Here is a 16,658-nt window from a genome sequence, read left to right on the forward strand (position 1 = left end):
ATTTTAATTCGAAAAAGAAGACACTTTTTACTAAATAACAACAATTAATCGGTCTAACACAACACTGGAAACTTTGAACGCGGCATTGTTGAAAGACGCGGTTTTAAGATTGCGCGCAAATCTGCGCGTTTCGAGAATCACAATCATTTCGATACACAGATCGATAGTAGTTTGAATGACTTCGCTGTGCGGCATATTTTAAAAACACGATGCATAACTTTTATTTAAGTAATTCGGGTAAAAACCGACGTATGGATGCACTGAAAAGTGTTAATAACAATATTTTTTATGTATCTTTCAGCCTATAAATAACGTTAACGATATTTTCAAACAATGAAATGGAAATACAGTAAAATCTATTTAAATGCAATAGAAGAAATAGGTTCCATTGATTTTTGAATATTAAATTCATTTGATGATTTGGAGATGGGGATTTTATTGGTCCTTTAGACATAAAATTGATCAATGAACTTTGTTTACTTTGGTTTCCATGGAACTCATGAATATAGAGTAGTATTATACAGACAACAGTGAATCGAGTATTTGGAGTGCAAGTAGCTCTTTATCATTGATACACGCGAAATTTAGTAACTATTAATGTTCCATTATTAATAATTATTCATTGTATACATTTTTCATATACGACTTTATATTTATTTATTTTTATAATATGCCTTTTCAACAAGATTTAAATGAAATGGAGCAAGACAATGAACGCGAGGTAAGAAGGAGCATGATTGATTTTTTCGTATTACGATCGTTATTAAACATTAGTGAAATATTTTACTCCATAAGTTCTAGTTAATAAATTCTTGTTAAATAATTTTTTTTAACCCTCGGTTGTCAAACCTACTTTTTCGAACGTCGCTGTCGCACTGGGTCAATTTGACCCTGCCAATTTTCAATCAGTTGTTACTTAAAAACTATTTGTTAAATTAAGTCTTAAAAATTCTGAGATAAAGTCTGAACAGTGTAGAATATATGCCCATCGTTGAAAGTTGACATTTAAAGTGTCATCATGCTTAAAAAAAAAATTGAAGCAAAAAGAGTTGCGACAAAAAATGTTTTGCTTAAAAAATTGCAGGGTCAATTTGATCCAGAGTGACAACCGAGGGTTAACGTTATGTAATGCAAACCAAAATTATAGTCAGTCTTTATACATTTTGTAAATGTCAAAGACACTAGAGAAATCTTTTTATTTAGATACTCGTAATTTTTTAGGTGATGAAACATCAGAACACTTACCGCCTGGAAGCTTATAAACCTTTCAAAGTAGACCCGGTAGATAAGATCGTCAAGATAATAATGACCAGTAGACTTGAAGATGTCTCTTACGATGCTGTGGAGTGTCCTAAAGTTTGCGAATCAGTGGCTACGGATATTAGAGAGAAAATAAAGAAATTAAATTTCGATAGGTCATTCTCTCGTCTTTCGTCGTGCAATTATTTTTTTTACACGTATAATTTCCTTTTCATAATTGCACATTATGTGCAATGGCACATTGTGCGATAAGAAAGAGAAATAATACAGAAGTATCTCGATAACTGTAATTCGATTAATATTAACAATTCTGCATTCAGGTACAAGATCGTAGTAAACGTAACCATTATTGAAAAGGCAAGTCAATCCGTGCAGAATTCTGTTGGATTTCTGTGGGATGCCGAGAGGGATAATTACTCCACGTTCACGTATGAGGCTCGAACATTTCACGCTTACTGTTGTGTATTCGGTATTTACTACGAATAAATTATGTTAACCACTGCGATCATAGCTCGTAACTTTTTGCCACAATATCCTATTCACGTTCGTCACTTTTGTTTCAAAGTTTTGTATCAATTATTTATATTAATGGAAAGACTGAAGTCTTGACAAACGACTTCGTGTGACGCACGAACCACGCGTTCGCCATATGTTCCTCGTGTTATTAAATAAATTCCGTTAGTAAAATACTGCAAAAAAATTAGGTATCTGTCACCTAAAATCACATCAAAGGTGTCTGAAAAAAATCGTCGTTGTTATTCATCTGTAGCTTCAGATATGGTAATTTCGCCCAATTCGTTTTGCCATTTATTTACTTATGATTACCACATCGTGTCAGCTGTGCAAGCGATTCGTCTCTGCTATGAATAATCGAAGTGCTAATATAATATCCTTTTGAAGATGGATACCAACATTATTCAGCCTTCAAGTCTCGAAGCTCGAGCACGGGTGTCGCAAAGATAGCTGATAAAAATTATAAATCATTTTACTTCTGTTTGATTGCTTTCATTAAATGTAGACAATGAACATCTATTTGTAATCTGTTAGATTGAACATGTACGATTTGTGCACGTATGTTTTCTAGTGTTCGTACCTGTGCTCCATGATTTCTTCTCTGACACGAATTATGCGAAGAACCGGTTATCGAAATTAATTCGTTCTACTATTCCTTCGAAGTGTGTAAGTGTGTAAATATGAATATATGTATTTGTTTGGTACGTGGGATCCTGGTGCTCATTACAAATTCTACATTATATATTTGAAAATGGTTTATCGCTCCCCATTAGTAATAACGCCTTAGGTTCCTGATATGTCCCACACTCGGCAGTTGGTTCGTATAAAAGACAAAACAGCCGAACAGTTCAAAGCATTTTATCGCTGACTAGTATAGAAGAGCAAGAACGTCAGCAACCAGTTGCTGATCATACGGCGATACGATCGCACGTGAGTATTACACCTCTGTATTCAAGCGGAAGTCTGCTGTGCAAAAGATTTTAATAAAAAAGGATTGTATACAAATGTAAAACGCCCAGTACCTCGAAGTGAATACACTTTTTTTTTATCGTTTTTTATGCAATTATTTTCCGTGCACGAACTTATGTAGGGGTAAATCAGACAAAACCGGGTACCTGGGCGAAACCGGGACGTGGTATTATTTTTTAAACCGCCTTAAGGGGGTAGACTACTGTGACGGCCCGAAAAACTAGGTAGTCTTCTGATGCAAATTGTAGGAAAACTAATCAGCCGATTAAATTGCGGTTTAGCACTTGATTTTGGCATATTGTAAAGCAAACTCCTAACTCCAATTTGGATTGCCTAAAATAAAGAAATAAGAGTTTTCTGTTAAGTATTTTTAATAGTTTGAAAATTCGCTGAGTAACAGCGTGTTGAAGAAAACTATGCCGCGTCGTTGCAGCGACATATTGTAGCGATGTGCATTATTTCATCGACAAAAGGTGATCGTGTTACAAGCGTGTTTACTAAGGTTATACCGTCTTTTGTGTGTTTGAAGGCTCTGATCTAATTTTCGGTCATTAAGAACCTTCAGACACTTTTGACAGTGTTGAGGTAGATACTTTTTGGTGTGAATTATGTTACGTTGCTGCATATTAAAATGTAAATAATTAAATGGCTTGATTTTATTTCGTCATGGTATTGTTAATAATTCGTAATATTTACAAAATTGTACGCTAGGACAAAACCATACGGGGTAAAACGGTTCCGGTTTTGGACACAATGCGTATAACAAAGAACCGAAAAAGAGGAAGTTATGAAAATTAATAAGCCTTTGATTATACAGAAGTCTTAATCAACTCTGATATCACTTGTATTTTAACGTTGATCAAGTTAATTATCTCTACATGCAAAACTGAGCAATTACATCTTAAATCTCGAACAGGTCAATTTGCACTATCGATCGAATTATGTATAAGAGTCGAGGCAAATCCTTATACAATATGTATAAACTTCATCCGCTTTGCGATTAGGTATAAGTCGCTCACTACATCTACTAAAATACTAGTTGGACACTAGAATCCAGCAAGTCTTTTAAAATTCACCACAAATATTAAATTGACGCGAAAATCGTTTTCTAGTATGCAAATCTCACTTATCAACAGCCACAAAGTGTAGAATTGAAAACTAATCGCATTACACGTCACTTGTGATTAGTTTTTTTTTCACAGGAGCTTCTTCAGTAACAGTTTCCCGTTGTTGCGAAAATTAATCGTCTCTCTACCTTTGTTCCGATTACAGATATAACGTACGCTTTCTAAAAGATTAGTTTCAACACCAGAAGGATGTTGGATATAAGAATCTTCGCGATACTAATTGTGGCTATCTGTTTTAACAATCAATTGGTTTTAAGTGATGAGCAAGTTAATTACTGCTATTCTACCGACGAGCATCCGTATCTGAATGCCGGTACCAAAACACCTTACGAATTCACACACGGCTTAATTAAGAATAACAGTGTGCCAAGTAAGTACTTACGATAGATTTCACAATTACACGATCCTCGGATGATAATTCATTTTTAACAAACACCCTTCCCTTGCAGATTGCGATCCAGTGCAAATTTGGATGCTTACGAGGCATGGGACCCGATATCCAGGAAAAAAGGAAATTAACAACATAAAGAATATTTTACCGGGACTTCAAAGTAGTATTATTGAAAATGCTGAAAAACGTGGCAGTAAGTGCAGTTTCAGAAAGGCTATTTATAAACGACTGATCGTATCGCCCGAGGCTGAATTTGAAAACATCCTCGTTGTTTTTAATGAAGGATATCTCGCAATGAAAAGTTATCCTTCTTTCATAGTCACAATTTTTCTGATTTCAAAATCGGCGAAAGCATAAATAAATATTGAAATAGGTATATATTTTGCTATATTTATTTCTAGATGTTAGATTATGCGAGGAAGATCTAGAGCTTCTCAAAACATGGATAGTAGATCCAAACCTCAGCGCCGAAACGAACAAGTACTTATCGAAGCAAGGTGAAAAAGACTTACGATCCCTTGGAAAGCGAATTAAAGATTCTTTCCCTGAACTTTTGCAGAATGATTCAAACGATCTACCAGTAGATAAATTCAAAGTTAGTCCTTTAAACATTTGAATTAAGATGATCATTTGTGTTAAACATTTTAACTGAAATGGTTCTGATATTTACACAGTTCAGAGCGACGGACACACAAAGAACTGTGGCTAGTATGGAATATTTCATCAAAGGCGCTATGGGTAATGTATCTATGAATAATACGGTAGTGGTGCCAGTCGAGGAAGACATTTTATTGAAGGTCTGTACACGTATTAATCGGCAATAGCAAAGTGTCATTTAGTGTCCTCCTGCACAGAAGTATATTTCATTTTCAGCTTTACAAAATTTGTAAACCCTGGTTAAAAGAAGTAAAGAGTCCATCGATGAATGCCGAAGTTAATGCTTTTCTGGCTGGACCAGAACTCAAGCAAGTAGTTCACGATGTCAGTAAACGACTTGGCTTTGAAGAGGACCTGCCTTTTGGTACAGAATATTATTCTACAAGATTCGAAATTAATTTCATTAACGCCATTGTCTATTAAAGGAAGTGATTTAAATAATCTGTTTATTGCAGAGTCCGTCTTGTCTATGTACACTGAATGCGTGTTTGAGAGGGCTTGGGTGGTTGATAAACTCTCCCCTTGGTGCTCCGCTTTTACGGAAGATGAATTAAAAGTATTCGAATACGAGGAAGACCTACATTATTATTATCACGCTAGTTATGGCGTAGAAATGAGCCCAAGGATCGGATGCATAACGTTGCAAGATATGTTTAATCACTTCGAGTGAGTATTTACTATCTAAATTTACAAGTATTACGCTTCCCTTCTTCTTAATCTCTTTGCATTGAATATTTTAGGAAATTGGAGAATGGGAACACGAGCGAAGAAGCACGGGGCATTTTTTACTTCACTCATAGCTCAGCGGTTCAGTTACTCCTCAGAACAATGGGACTTGCGGAAGACTCATCACCCTTGACAGCTTCGAATTTTCAAAGCAAGAGGGACAATAGAAAGTGGCGTACCTCTGCTCTTGCACCATTTGCTGCAAACCTCGCAGCTGTTTTTTATAAGTACGCCTACAATCGCCTTGTGTGCCATTTTTTTTTTGTGGAAATGAATTTCTGTTGAAGAGCTCCGAGTTTTACTTAACTTCGGTACTATTATTTTTTTTTCAGATGCGATTCTTCGAACAAAGTACGGTTCTACTTGAATGAGAAGCCTTTGGATTTCGAAGGTTGCGAGATGGGGGTTTGCGATTGGGAGTATTTGAAGAAGAAACTGGGATCAACTGCATTCAACTGCAACGTGGACTTTTGTTTTGATTAAACTATGGTAATTGTATTAATTTGAATTAGGGGAAAGTTCCCTATATTGGATCAAGCGGTATCGAAACAAAACAATCATCACGCTATAGTTATTAAATATTTGAGCTACAATACCATGCTAAGAGATATCGCCTAAGTTAATTAATGCGAATAAAGACTATGGTCCAATTTAGGATCCGGTCCAAGTTAGGGAACTTTCCCCTAAGTTATACATTTCTTTTCTTATTGACACATTTAGCTCTCATTGTCTTTGAGATGCGAAATGTCGTACGTTCCCTGCCATGTTTCAAAAGCAAGTTATATAAAACGAAAGGTGTAACATGTTAACAACAGACGCGATTACGTTGAAGTGATTGCGAAGCACGCCAGGTGTACTTTTGTTAGCGATTGTGTTGAAGGAACTACAGTGTCATAACGTGCGCGATTCATGTGTGTTCATGTTTGACGCAACGAAGCTCGACGGCATTATACTACTGTCACATAAACTAGTGTCACGAGCGATGTGCTCATACGTGGTAGCATATTAAAATTTGACGACGTTTAGTTGAGATTGATACCTATAACAATTTTATATAATATCCCTCATCATCATCTTACTATCAATCTAGGAATAATGGTACTTAACTGCAACCAATCTCTGTCACTTTTATACATCCTGCTTGATATTTTCTAACAAATAGTAGATTGTATTTTAAGAGTAAGGGAAATACAAGGAATGTCAGGAAACAGTTTTATTGGGAAAATCAAGTTTTAATACTTTAGTTTATCAGTGAAGAAACAAAGTTCAATGGACTTAACAGTATTGTTCATAAAATGAACAATTTATACTTTAATTAGACATCAGAAAATATCAGCGCAAAAAGATAATTGTTTTACAGTGTTTTGATATTTTTCAAGTGGAACACTTGAGAATATTGTAACAAAATAAATCTCCACTTCTATTATTATCAAAATAAGGATGTGTACACAATGAAGTCCGAGGACTCCTGACGTAGTGCAAGCTTAGACTAATCAGAAATACATAGTGCAAGTAGGAAGACTGGGGACATTTACCTGTTTTTAACTAGTACACCAAATTTTTACCTTGTCTTATGTGGCAATTTCTACTTTATAACCGTTTGTGATTCGACAGTTCTGTGGCTCCAGTTGCCAGCAACAAAAATGGACATCCCCTGTGTCTTTCCCTTACCTTTCATTTATAAAAACTAATACATCTATGTCACTGGCAGCTGCTCTCCTCTTACTTAACTGAAGATATTTCTAATAAATACTATTTTAAATCAAAATATACAAAATTCAGTAGAATAGCCCCTTTAATTTTAGTGAACGTTACACGGTTTTAATAGAGTACCAATTGCATTGAATATACCTACAGGAGCAACGGAGCTTGACGACCTTATGTCAGTGCCACCTGAACTACCGTGACGAATGGTGGCCACGATCAGATGTGTGTATTGAAATATTCCAGTACATAATAATGTAGCACCCAGTATTTCATAACGTAACAAGTGTGAAGAGCTTTAATATAAGGATCATGTAACATAACATTACGCTAATGAAAGTCTCGACGAGCAGATCCTGTCTATAAAAAATACGCCTGAATAATACCAATTAGAGTACTTGCGTGAATATTCATTTATCCAAACACCAGCTTGAATAACAGGCTTTACAAACAGCTCAATATCTTACAGTACCTCGAGATCATATTCGAATTCATCACAAGTCCCTGGAAGAATTCCACACGCGCGCGGCATAACAATCCGTGTGCAGCTAAGACAGCATAATTGCAACAGCTTACGTCATAGAACGAAAATCACGGTGACGAATTGTTAAATTTAACGGGTTGCCTTGCTACGGCTTTGGAATGGTTAAATGACCTTCTTGATAAACGTTATGCAATAATTAACAGATAATTGACACCTCGGAGTCGCAAGAAGTATAACCGTCTATGATGTTCATTCCAAAGCCATCACTTTTCCCTCCTATAACTTAGGTCCATCCAAATGCAACTCATGAAATTAACAACTATATCCTGCAATTTATACATTCCAAAATAGTTCCACCTTTAAAATACTTTCAAACCAAATCGGTTTTATCAATTAATTACCCAACCATCGATCGAAGCTCCGAAAGGGTTCTCCAATCATTTCTGGAGCTCGTTCCTCGTAGCACAGAAATGTACCTCACGCATTGCACGATTACAGTTGCAAACCTAGTTTTTGTTTGCTAATGGAAGAAGGGATATAGCAACGAGCCATTTCGATGCAACTTAGGGGTTTTGTTTCACCTGCCCCTTATCGATCGAACGTGCTCGAGGTAACGAACCTTCACGATTTTATGGAACTCACGAAACAGCATGCTCCGCCAGGGAAGGATCAAAGGCGTGCAATCCGTAATACACTATTCAGGGGGACTTTATCGCTGGAAGTATACGACTTTTACACAGAGTATATACGGTGGAGGCAACGAAGCTCGACGACCTTACGGCAGTGCCACACGAGCCGCCGCCTCGAAAGGTGGTCGCGATAGGCAGATAGCACGGGAGTACGTACATTTTCCGCTCTTTTCACGGTCCACTTGTACCCCCGAACGGTGATGCAGTGCCAGTGATCGACGACGCAGTTGCCGGAATTAAAGCGGAGATCCCCGAAAATCGTCGCGCGCTATTCGTTGCTCAAAGGATCGCGAGGTTCTTCACATTCGTGCGCGGGCTTCGATTATTATCGTGGGAAGAGGAAGGATGAAAATTCCCTACCACCTCGAGTAAAAGTTAAACAGAGCTCTAGATTTGGATTTAGTAAGAAATAAAGAGGAACTCGAATGGTTATCCATGGTTTTCGTACAACGTTAATTCGACGGAGGATGTAATTGCAAGAAGACGATCGTGCCGGAGTGTTCATGGAGCACTGACAAGACTGATTGAGTTCGATTTAAAGGAGGCAAAGGGCAAGCCACTTGACCAATCGAGGAAAAGTGAAAAGTTTGCCACTCTCCCTCGCGCTCTCTCTTTCCAGCTTTTTCTCGCACAGGCGTGTGCTCGATCCGACGCGCCTAAGCAGGGCGTGAAGCTAAACACCAGGTTTCATAATTACGGTAATTCCCAAATGAAAACGAAATCTTTCGTTCCCCGACGAAGTTATCGCCTGGCACTCCCAGCAATCGTTTTAACGAATTCAATTTTAACCGAGCTTGTAATAATTTACACTGCGAGGGTGCGAGCCCAAACACTCTTCGCGTATTGATTAGTCTCCATTAACACGCACAATACGTGATTGCTGAGAAAGAATATATTACATTCTTCGAATAGCACTCGCGGACGCAGGCACGCTTAATCGGAAGTTTAGGAAATTCCACTGCCTTTGCAATTTGAAAAGCAGCGTAAATGTATTTGCAAACTGTGATTGCAAAGTCGGCGTGAAATGTATTCATGGGAACTTTGTGCGAGGGAAGATAGAACACGTTTTAATTAAATTTCCAGCGGAAAAAGCACTGGGTTGCGAAACGTTTTATCGGCGAGGAAATGTTGTTTGAGGTAGGTCATCAGGATTGCCGAACGGGATGCGGAGGAAGCGTCGTTGCAACAAAATTTATTTCATTCAGCTTTCAACGGGGCGCCGCTCGCCCATCTAGGAGGAATTTCATTTGAATAAATAAACCTGTCTGTGAATAATTAAATCGGTGAATGGTAGCGGCAAGGATCGCCGAGCGTGACGTCGACGTCCTACTTTTGTTCTCAGTTATCAAGTGCAGGTTACTGTCCACCGTTGTTTATCGCGTGATGGCAAATCATTCCGTTCTTCTTCGTAACCAACGATGATTCACGCCGCGGCGGAATGTACAGAGACAGAAGCATTGAGCATCAAATCAAATTAACACGATAAAGAAAAAAGTACACCGCTCGCATAGAAGTTTAATTATCCGAGAGTCTCTGGACATCATTTATTGTTTTGCTTTTTACAAATTGAATACCAAAGCGGCTAGGTTCTGAAATAAATAATGATTCGTTCCTCGCTCTATATTCTGAAACTGGATTGTTGCTTTCAATGACCTATATTAGCCTAGTGATCGAAGGATAAAAGGAAGGCGCAAAGATTGTAAATGCAGCGCAATTTACCTGAATTACATGTTTTCTGAGAGCTGCAATTGGAAGGGAGAATTGTTCTATTATTCTAATAACAGTTGAAAAGATTTGCATAGCGCGGAATGACTAAACTTTCACAGTAAAATCAGATCTGTACGAGGCTTATACGTCACTTGGCACTTGCGGACACGAGACATTAACAATAAGTAGGCCAAGTAGACTTATTAGACTGAAAGAAGCCTTCGCTAATCGAGCCACTGGCCATTACGTTATCCTCAACAATACTTACTCTTGAATTGCTCTTTCAACAGCATCCCGCCTTCATAGGTTCATGATAACACCTTGCAAAAATCCCACAGCACTTAATGATTGTTGGCCAGCAGAGTCAATTACCAAATAGTCTACTTTAAAAATCCTACGAATCCCAGTGCATGTACCAGCTCTAGAAACTGAGATTTACAGCTCGTACCACGAAGTGTGCGCACTTAAAATAACATTCGTCGGATAGACAGTACACCGGCAATTAACTGGTCCAGGTGCAAATTCTGAAGGCAGGTCTCGATAAAAGGAAGGCAAATTTTACGATCTAGAATTGGTTGTAATATTAATAATCACTCTACGAAATCTAGTACCTGAGCAAACCTGTTTCTTGCTCGAGAATTATGCAACGACGTTGCTTATGCGCTTAATGCGTGAGCACATCTTAACTTTCACGTTCGCGTGCATATTTTGCATCTATCCTTAACCTTGGTGCATTAATACCTGCTCGACGTCGTTTTCCGATCGGCTGCTTTCAAACTGCAGAACGAAGAAATCACTCGAATAATTTTAGAAGCAAGATCGAGAACGGAAATTCACGATTATAAATCAATTGCTATTGTGATTTATTGATTATATAAGGCTCAAGAACGCAAGGATAATTCACTCTTTATTTTTTCTTCTGCTTAGCCATGAAAAATAAGGAATGAGTAAATATCCTTCCTGTTACGTAAGGCCAACTTCACGTTTAGTTAGGTACAATTTACAACGCCAGGAACATGTGACATCAACGCAGGAAAATGTAGGTGTACTATCTGCTTTGCTTCTAGGAAACAAAGGGTTTTACGTGCTCCTACAGTTACGAAGAGAATTTCGCTTATTAATCACGAACAGCGTGGTGTTTCATAAGCACGATGAAAGTTCAATGCAGTTGAATTTCTTTTCGCCCCATTAAAATTAGCTGTCCCCGTTTGATCGACCCCCTAATGCTTTAATCAATAAATAGTTATTTAAGACACGAATTAATTTGCATTCCAGGTCTAACCATGGCTCCTAAAATGAACGTATCTCTGTTATTCCTAATTTTTCTAATAAATTTCGCCTCCACCCGGGACGTTGACTTCTGTTTCGCGGACGAGAGCGACCCTTACCTGTACATGGCCACTAAAACTGCCTACCACTTTGTCAACGCCGGCAAGACTCGGTTTCCGAGCGTACCTAGTAAGTGCCCGACAAAGGGGAATCTCAAAACTCAACTTCAACGTTCTCTTTCAATCTGTTTCGCAGACTGCCTCGCGGAACAAGTATGGATGCTCGTAACACACGGTACGCGTTGCCCATTGAGAGAAGAAGACGCCGAAATGCATGCACTGACTGAAATCCAGAGTCAAATAATCAACAATCACGAATCACGTGGCAGTAAGTACATCTCATCATTCGAATTCCTAAAATCCTCGGAGGATAATTTAAAAAAAAAATACAACGTAATCTGCTCCAATAGAGCTTCGCCCCTCGTGTAATCTAAAATCGCGATGCATGTTGAATATTTTCAAGGAAATCCCCTTGTCCGTTAAAAAATTCAAGAAGAAAAGGCGCTCCCTTCGAAGGAGACGCAAGTAAACCAGTCGGCCGCTAATTCAGGTCATTGACGCTTTTTCTTATCGATCTCTGCCACGCGTCGGTTTACGTATGGATCAATAGTTACATGCCAAGCAGTTCACCTTAGATTTACCGATCCCCCGCACAGACGTGTCGGTTTTAAAAAAATTGGAGCACGCCCGCGGTCGATCTTACATATTCGTTCTCAGGGGGATCCGTTCTTTTGGCAAATTAATCGCGTGCCCTCCGTAAATTTTCTATCCCGCAGACGGCCGTATGTGCGAGAGGGATCTGGAGAATTTGAAAAGATGGAAGTCCGACGAGCATCTCGATCCGCAGAGGGCGGAAGATTTGACAGCGCAGGGTGTGGAAGATATGAAGCTGCTTGGGGGGCGATTGCAAAGCACTTTCCCTCAGCTGCTGCAATCCAACAGCGATAGCTCAACGCCAGGAAATTACATGGTACTTGTAATGATTACGGTTACGACAAGGTGTTGCTGTGATCTCATTGCTATAAACGAACTGTGTTTAGTTTAAAACCAGCTATAGTCGCCTCAGCATGGACTCGTTCATGGAGGGATTGTTTGGCAATCCGAATGGTGTCACTGCGGACGAAGTTTCTATAAACGACACGTTGCTCTTTGTAAGTGCATTAAACTGCAGCGTTATTTAGAACAGTTGACAACGCTGAATATTCGGAAAATTTATTCAGCCAAATGTGTACATTTTGCTGAAAATGGTTTTCAGTCTTGGAAAATAGAAATAGATCATCTTCTAACGATCAAAAAAATGGAATTGATTCTACAAATTTAATTTTACAATTTTACTCTTAAAAATACTCCTATTATACTTCCTAACAAAATCATTCGTCCTTCCCAGGCATACAGAACCTGCAACATATGGGACAACGAGTATAACAACATTTCCGTGGTAGAAGTGAGCAAATTCGAGGATAGCCCAGAGTTCCAGGACCTCTTGCAGAACGTCAGCCGTCGTCTGGGATTTTTATACAACATTTCTAAACGTCAGTTGCAATCTCGCCTCGAACGTCGCACTGTTTGCTTATTCTGTTCCACGTAGAGGGTTCCATCAGACGTGTAATGTTCCAGGATCGATCCTATCGATGTACGACTTGTGCCGTTACGAAAAGGCCTGGACAGTGACGAAACTTTCTCCTTGGTGCGCCGTCTTCAGCAGAGAGGAGCTCCGCGTGCTGGAATATCGCGAGGATCTCTACTACTATTACAAAGCCGGATATGGACGTGATATCAATGCACAGCTAGGATGTACGCTTTTGCAAGACATGATGAATCACTTTTGGTAATATTTTCGTTTCGTCTCCTTTAAGCGAAACTTACTTCTGCTTTGTGCTCATCGAGCGATGCATTCTCCTCGCCGCGTAATATCTCTGCATTCCCTCGAAATTTCTATGTCAATTCGATGCAAACGATTGTTTGTGGCGTGTCTTTAGGAAAGTGGAGCAGGATGAAGAGTCGAACGAGCCAAAAGCTGTGTTCCACTTCAGTGACATTATAAGTCTGCAGAATCTCTTGACCACGTTGAACATAAATAAGGACCAAATGCAATTGACTGCCTACAACTACAAACACATGGCCAAACGTCAGTGGAGAACGTCTTTTATGTCACCTTTCGCTGCGAACCTGATTGCAGTTTTTTACAAGTAGGGAACTGTTTCTTTTTCTTTTATCACACTTAAGTGCAAATCAAATTACACATTTAAGAAGCACTCGGCTAGTCCGGTGATAAATATTTACGATCGAGTCAAGGATGAGTCGATAAGGCTAAGTTAAATGTGCAACACTTTGACTTTGTTTGCACAACCTCTGGAAATACTGCATCGGACGGAGATATAAATCCCACGGTTTTCTGACGTCTTAATGGACCTGTCTCGCGGCTCTTCCTTTGAAAAATATTTTTTAATCGTAAATCTGCCACGCACTTCTTTCCCCGACTTCTATGCTCCAATATCTGAGCTGGCCGGTGTCGAGCTGTGTCGCGGAAAAAACAGCTACGCCGGTTCAAAGTGGATGACGCGAAAGTTTGTCCAATATCGCGAACGTCTGGGCTGAAATGGACAACGCTCGGTGAGAAAAAGCTTCTCTATTTTTGTTCGCAGATGCGATACCACTAGTCAACCAAACAAGGTCATGTTTTACTTGGCGGAGAAGCTGGTCATGCTCGACGGATGTGACGTGGGGCTGTGCGACTGGGATTACTTCAAGCAAAAATTCCGCCCGATAATTAATCACTGCAATCTGAATGCCTGCTGGAACGGAAACGGGGTGGCAGCGTTCGCGCCGAATTTAATCACGATTCTTCTCGCCTGCTTGTCTCTAGTCCTGGTCAGAAAATAGGAGAATAGGTGGTTCATGAGCGGCGCATAATACGTTTTAATATTATCGAACAAACTATTTTTCAACAATTAAATATAACGCCTCGCGAACATCTCCGCTGTGCTTTCACCAAAAATCTATGTTTAGTATTTTGCTGTACACGTAATTCATACGAGTCTATTGTTTATCGTCATACTCATTTGTTTATACCTCACGAGTACGCGCTCGATTAAGTTGTACATTATTTATGCTGTTTTTAATAACGTCCGTCCGATTCGCAGCAATTGCACAAACATACGCGGTGCACAGAATTATTTGCTATCACCGTTGCTTGCGATATTCCCCTCGGAGCTTCTACTCGCGTTGATATCAAGGGAAACCCGTTATTTTTGTATGCTTAAATAAATGTGAAATCTTGGATGTTCGAATACCTTCTTTTAGGAATGCTGTATACATACTTTGTTCCCTGTATGTAACGTGACGTATCATTCTTGAATAAAATATTACGAAAGGCAAAGGGGTAGTGATTATTTCAATAAATATGAAATTCATCGAGGAAGACGCGAGTCAATGATTTACGTTTCCTTACTCGTTCAAAAGGAGTAAAAATTGTATCATCAATCTGATCTGAAATTAATCTATAATTATATAATCTTTGTGTCACTGATTCATCACCGTCCACTCAGAGCGCTGACCCTAGAAACATGAAATTCGGAGGGTATATTCCTTTCGCGACGTAGGTGCTCGATAAGAAGGGATTTTTTGAAATTCCAACCCGAAGGGGGTAAAAAGGGGCGAAATATGTTTTCTCGGACTCCTTATTATTTCCTAGGCCCGATTAGATATCAATTTGGTTTTTACTTAAGAAGGTTATCCACACAAATGCCTAAAAACCAGGTTTGGCATTTTGCCCTAATCAAACCCTAAGGGGGTGAAACGGGGTAAAATGTGTTTTCACGGATTCCTTAATACCTCTTAGGCCCGATGAGATATCTACTTGGTTTTTACTTCGAGATGTTACCCACATAAATGCCTAAGAATAAATTTCATGATTTTGCCCTAATCAACCCCTAAGGGGGTGGTGAAAAGGGGTGAAATGTGTTTTCATGGAGCCCTTAATATCTCTTAGGGCGAAGCGAAGCGCGGGGGTATTTTGCTAGTCAGTAATAAAAAAAGGTCCATATTTTAAAGAACTTTAAGTAGCGCATAAATTATAGAGAGCTTATTCAGGAATATTTTAAACAGTACCTTGAATAAAAGAAAATGATAATGACGGAGTAATTATGAGAATCCGTGGAATGTCGATTTCTGCTCTGCATTATGTTAACATGTCGTATTTCCTTGTCATTCTTTCATATGCATAATGCACGACCTTGCGCACATTTTACATCTGAAGCAGAGTTGCAAAATATAAGGGTGTTAATCAGCATAATAAAGAATCATCGAGCTGTATGAAGGTTTACAATCGTTGCGGTTAATAAAATTATCATAATTGCGGGGGTAATGCATCGCCAAGGTTCATCTGTAAGATTCTAGGCTATGGTCAATAAAATTTACATTGGACGTGCAAATTACCGATCAGTAGAAGACACTGTCAATTAGAGTCAATTGAACGCTCCGCCTGCGTATCGTCTGCAGGTGAAATCTGTTAATAAAAGAATCCTTCGACGCTGTTTAAACAATTTCTGGCCAAGTACAGGGAAATATTTGTTCTCAACGAGCCTACGATTTTAATGAAAGAACTCTGTCATACCTTCATTCGAAGTTGCAAAAATGACGATGGTAGAAAAAATATTCGACACAATTTTATATGCAATTAGACCAAGAACATCAAAATTATATACTGGCAAAAGCACGTAGCACTGATAAAGTAGCTGTAAAATTGAATTTAGTGGCACTGTTTATACACACTTCGATATCCAAAATCAATTAGCTGATTGTCTGTGATGTTATGACGTTAATTGCTTTATTACGCAAAATATAGCTGCACATTCTTTCCCACGATCGTTTATTATACACGTGTCATTCACGTAGGTGTTCTCTATCTACCATCCAGAAGCTAGATGAAATTCTTTTAATGCCACATAAAAGCGATTGAGTGCATGAAATTGAATTTCTTCAACCGCGAAAATGACCTGCACATTGCTGCACTTAATATAAATGAAATTTTCACACGAGGCTGTTACAAGTACAAGAACGATTGTTGCATTCAGTGACTAGTCGACTTTCTAACTGCATTAG

General features: G+C 38.8%; 3 protein-coding genes across 5 annotated transcripts; all 3 read left to right on the forward strand.

The window, feature by feature from the left end:
* Positions 1-42: 42 nt before the first annotated feature.
* LOC143375438 (dynein light chain Tctex-type 5) lies at positions 43-1,765 on the forward strand. The gene is made up of 3 exons (XM_076824518.1): positions 43-721; positions 1,222-1,415; positions 1,581-1,765. Exons 1-3 carry the CDS (start codon positions 671-673, stop codon positions 1,744-1,746), a joined length of 411 nt encoding a protein of 136 aa, XP_076680633.1. The 5' UTR covers positions 43-670; the 3' UTR covers positions 1,747-1,765.
* A 2,293-nt stretch (positions 1,766-4,058) lies between these two features.
* LOC143375008 (multiple inositol polyphosphate phosphatase 1) lies at positions 4,059-7,732 on the forward strand. 2 transcript variants are annotated; one of them, XM_076823692.1, is made up of 9 exons: positions 4,059-4,239; positions 4,319-4,453; positions 4,662-4,855; positions 4,935-5,057; positions 5,134-5,281; positions 5,373-5,583; positions 5,658-5,870; positions 5,976-6,132; positions 7,501-7,732. In XM_076823692.1, the coding sequence occupies exons 1-8, from the start codon at positions 4,059-4,061 to the stop codon at positions 6,124-6,126; spliced, it is 1,356 nt and encodes a 451-aa protein (XP_076679807.1). In that variant the 3' UTR covers positions 6,127-6,132; positions 7,501-7,732. The 2 variants fall into 2 exon arrangements, with proteins under 2 accessions (XP_076679807.1, XP_076679806.1); XM_076823691.1 differs by lacking the exon at positions 7,501-7,732 and having other exon boundaries at positions 5,976-6,673.
* Positions 7,733-8,598: 866 nt separating this feature from the next.
* On the forward strand, positions 8,599-14,837 carry LOC143375007 (multiple inositol polyphosphate phosphatase 1). Of its 2 annotated transcripts, none has more exons than XM_076823688.1 (9): positions 8,599-9,218; positions 11,503-11,685; positions 11,752-11,883; positions 12,332-12,525; positions 12,596-12,706; positions 12,943-13,087; positions 13,173-13,383; positions 13,535-13,744; positions 14,201-14,837. In XM_076823688.1, the coding sequence occupies exons 2-9, from the start codon at positions 11,511-11,513 to the stop codon at positions 14,436-14,438; spliced, it is 1,416 nt and encodes a 471-aa protein (XP_076679803.1). In that variant the 5' UTR covers positions 8,599-9,218; positions 11,503-11,510; the 3' UTR covers positions 14,439-14,837. The 2 variants fall into 2 exon arrangements, with proteins under 2 accessions (XP_076679803.1, XP_076679805.1); XM_076823690.1 differs by having other exon boundaries at positions 8,647-8,669.
* The last annotated feature ends 1,821 nt before the right edge of the window (positions 14,838-16,658 follow it).

The sequence above is a fragment of the Andrena cerasifolii genome, chromosome 12 (assembly GCF_050908995.1).
Source record: "Andrena cerasifolii isolate SP2316 chromosome 12, iyAndCera1_principal, whole genome shotgun sequence".
In the NCBI taxonomy this organism is placed as follows: domain Eukaryota; kingdom Metazoa; phylum Arthropoda; class Insecta; order Hymenoptera; family Andrenidae; genus Andrena; species Andrena cerasifolii.

What these genes read in the sequence shown, in the direction of transcription:
- LOC143375438 (XM_076824518.1), top strand. Translation starts at nt 671, where the DNA reads ATGCCTTTTCAACAAGATTTAAATGAAATGGAGCAAGACAATGAACGC. An exon ending in AGCAAGACAATGAACGCGAG is followed by an intron (nt 722 to 1,221) that starts GTAAGAAGGAGC and finishes GTAATTTTTTAG; the next exon opens with GTGATGAAACATCAGAACAC. An exon ending in AAGAAATTAAATTTCGATAG is followed by an intron (nt 1,416 to 1,580) that starts GTCATTCTCTCG and finishes TTCTGCATTCAG; the next exon opens with GTACAAGATCGTAGTAAACG.
- LOC143375008 (XM_076823692.1), top strand. Translation starts at nt 4,059, where the DNA reads ATGTTGGATATAAGAATCTTCGCGATACTAATTGTGGCTATCTGTTTT. An exon ending in TAAGAATAACAGTGTGCCAA is followed by an intron (nt 4,240 to 4,318) that starts GTAAGTACTTAC and finishes CTTCCCTTGCAG; the next exon opens with ATTGCGATCCAGTGCAAATT. An exon ending in AGGAAGACATTTTATTGAAG is followed by an intron (nt 5,058 to 5,133) that starts GTCTGTACACGT and finishes TTTCATTTTCAG; the next exon opens with CTTTACAAAATTTGTAAACC.
- LOC143375007 (XM_076823688.1), top strand. Translation starts at nt 11,511, where the DNA reads ATGGCTCCTAAAATGAACGTATCTCTGTTATTCCTAATTTTTCTAATA. An exon ending in TCGGTTTCCGAGCGTACCTA is followed by an intron (nt 11,686 to 11,751) that starts GTAAGTGCCCGA and finishes TCTGTTTCGCAG; the next exon opens with ACTGCCTCGCGGAACAAGTA. An exon ending in CTGATTGCAGTTTTTTACAA is followed by an intron (nt 13,745 to 14,200) that starts GTAGGGAACTGT and finishes TTTTGTTCGCAG; the next exon opens with ATGCGATACCACTAGTCAAC.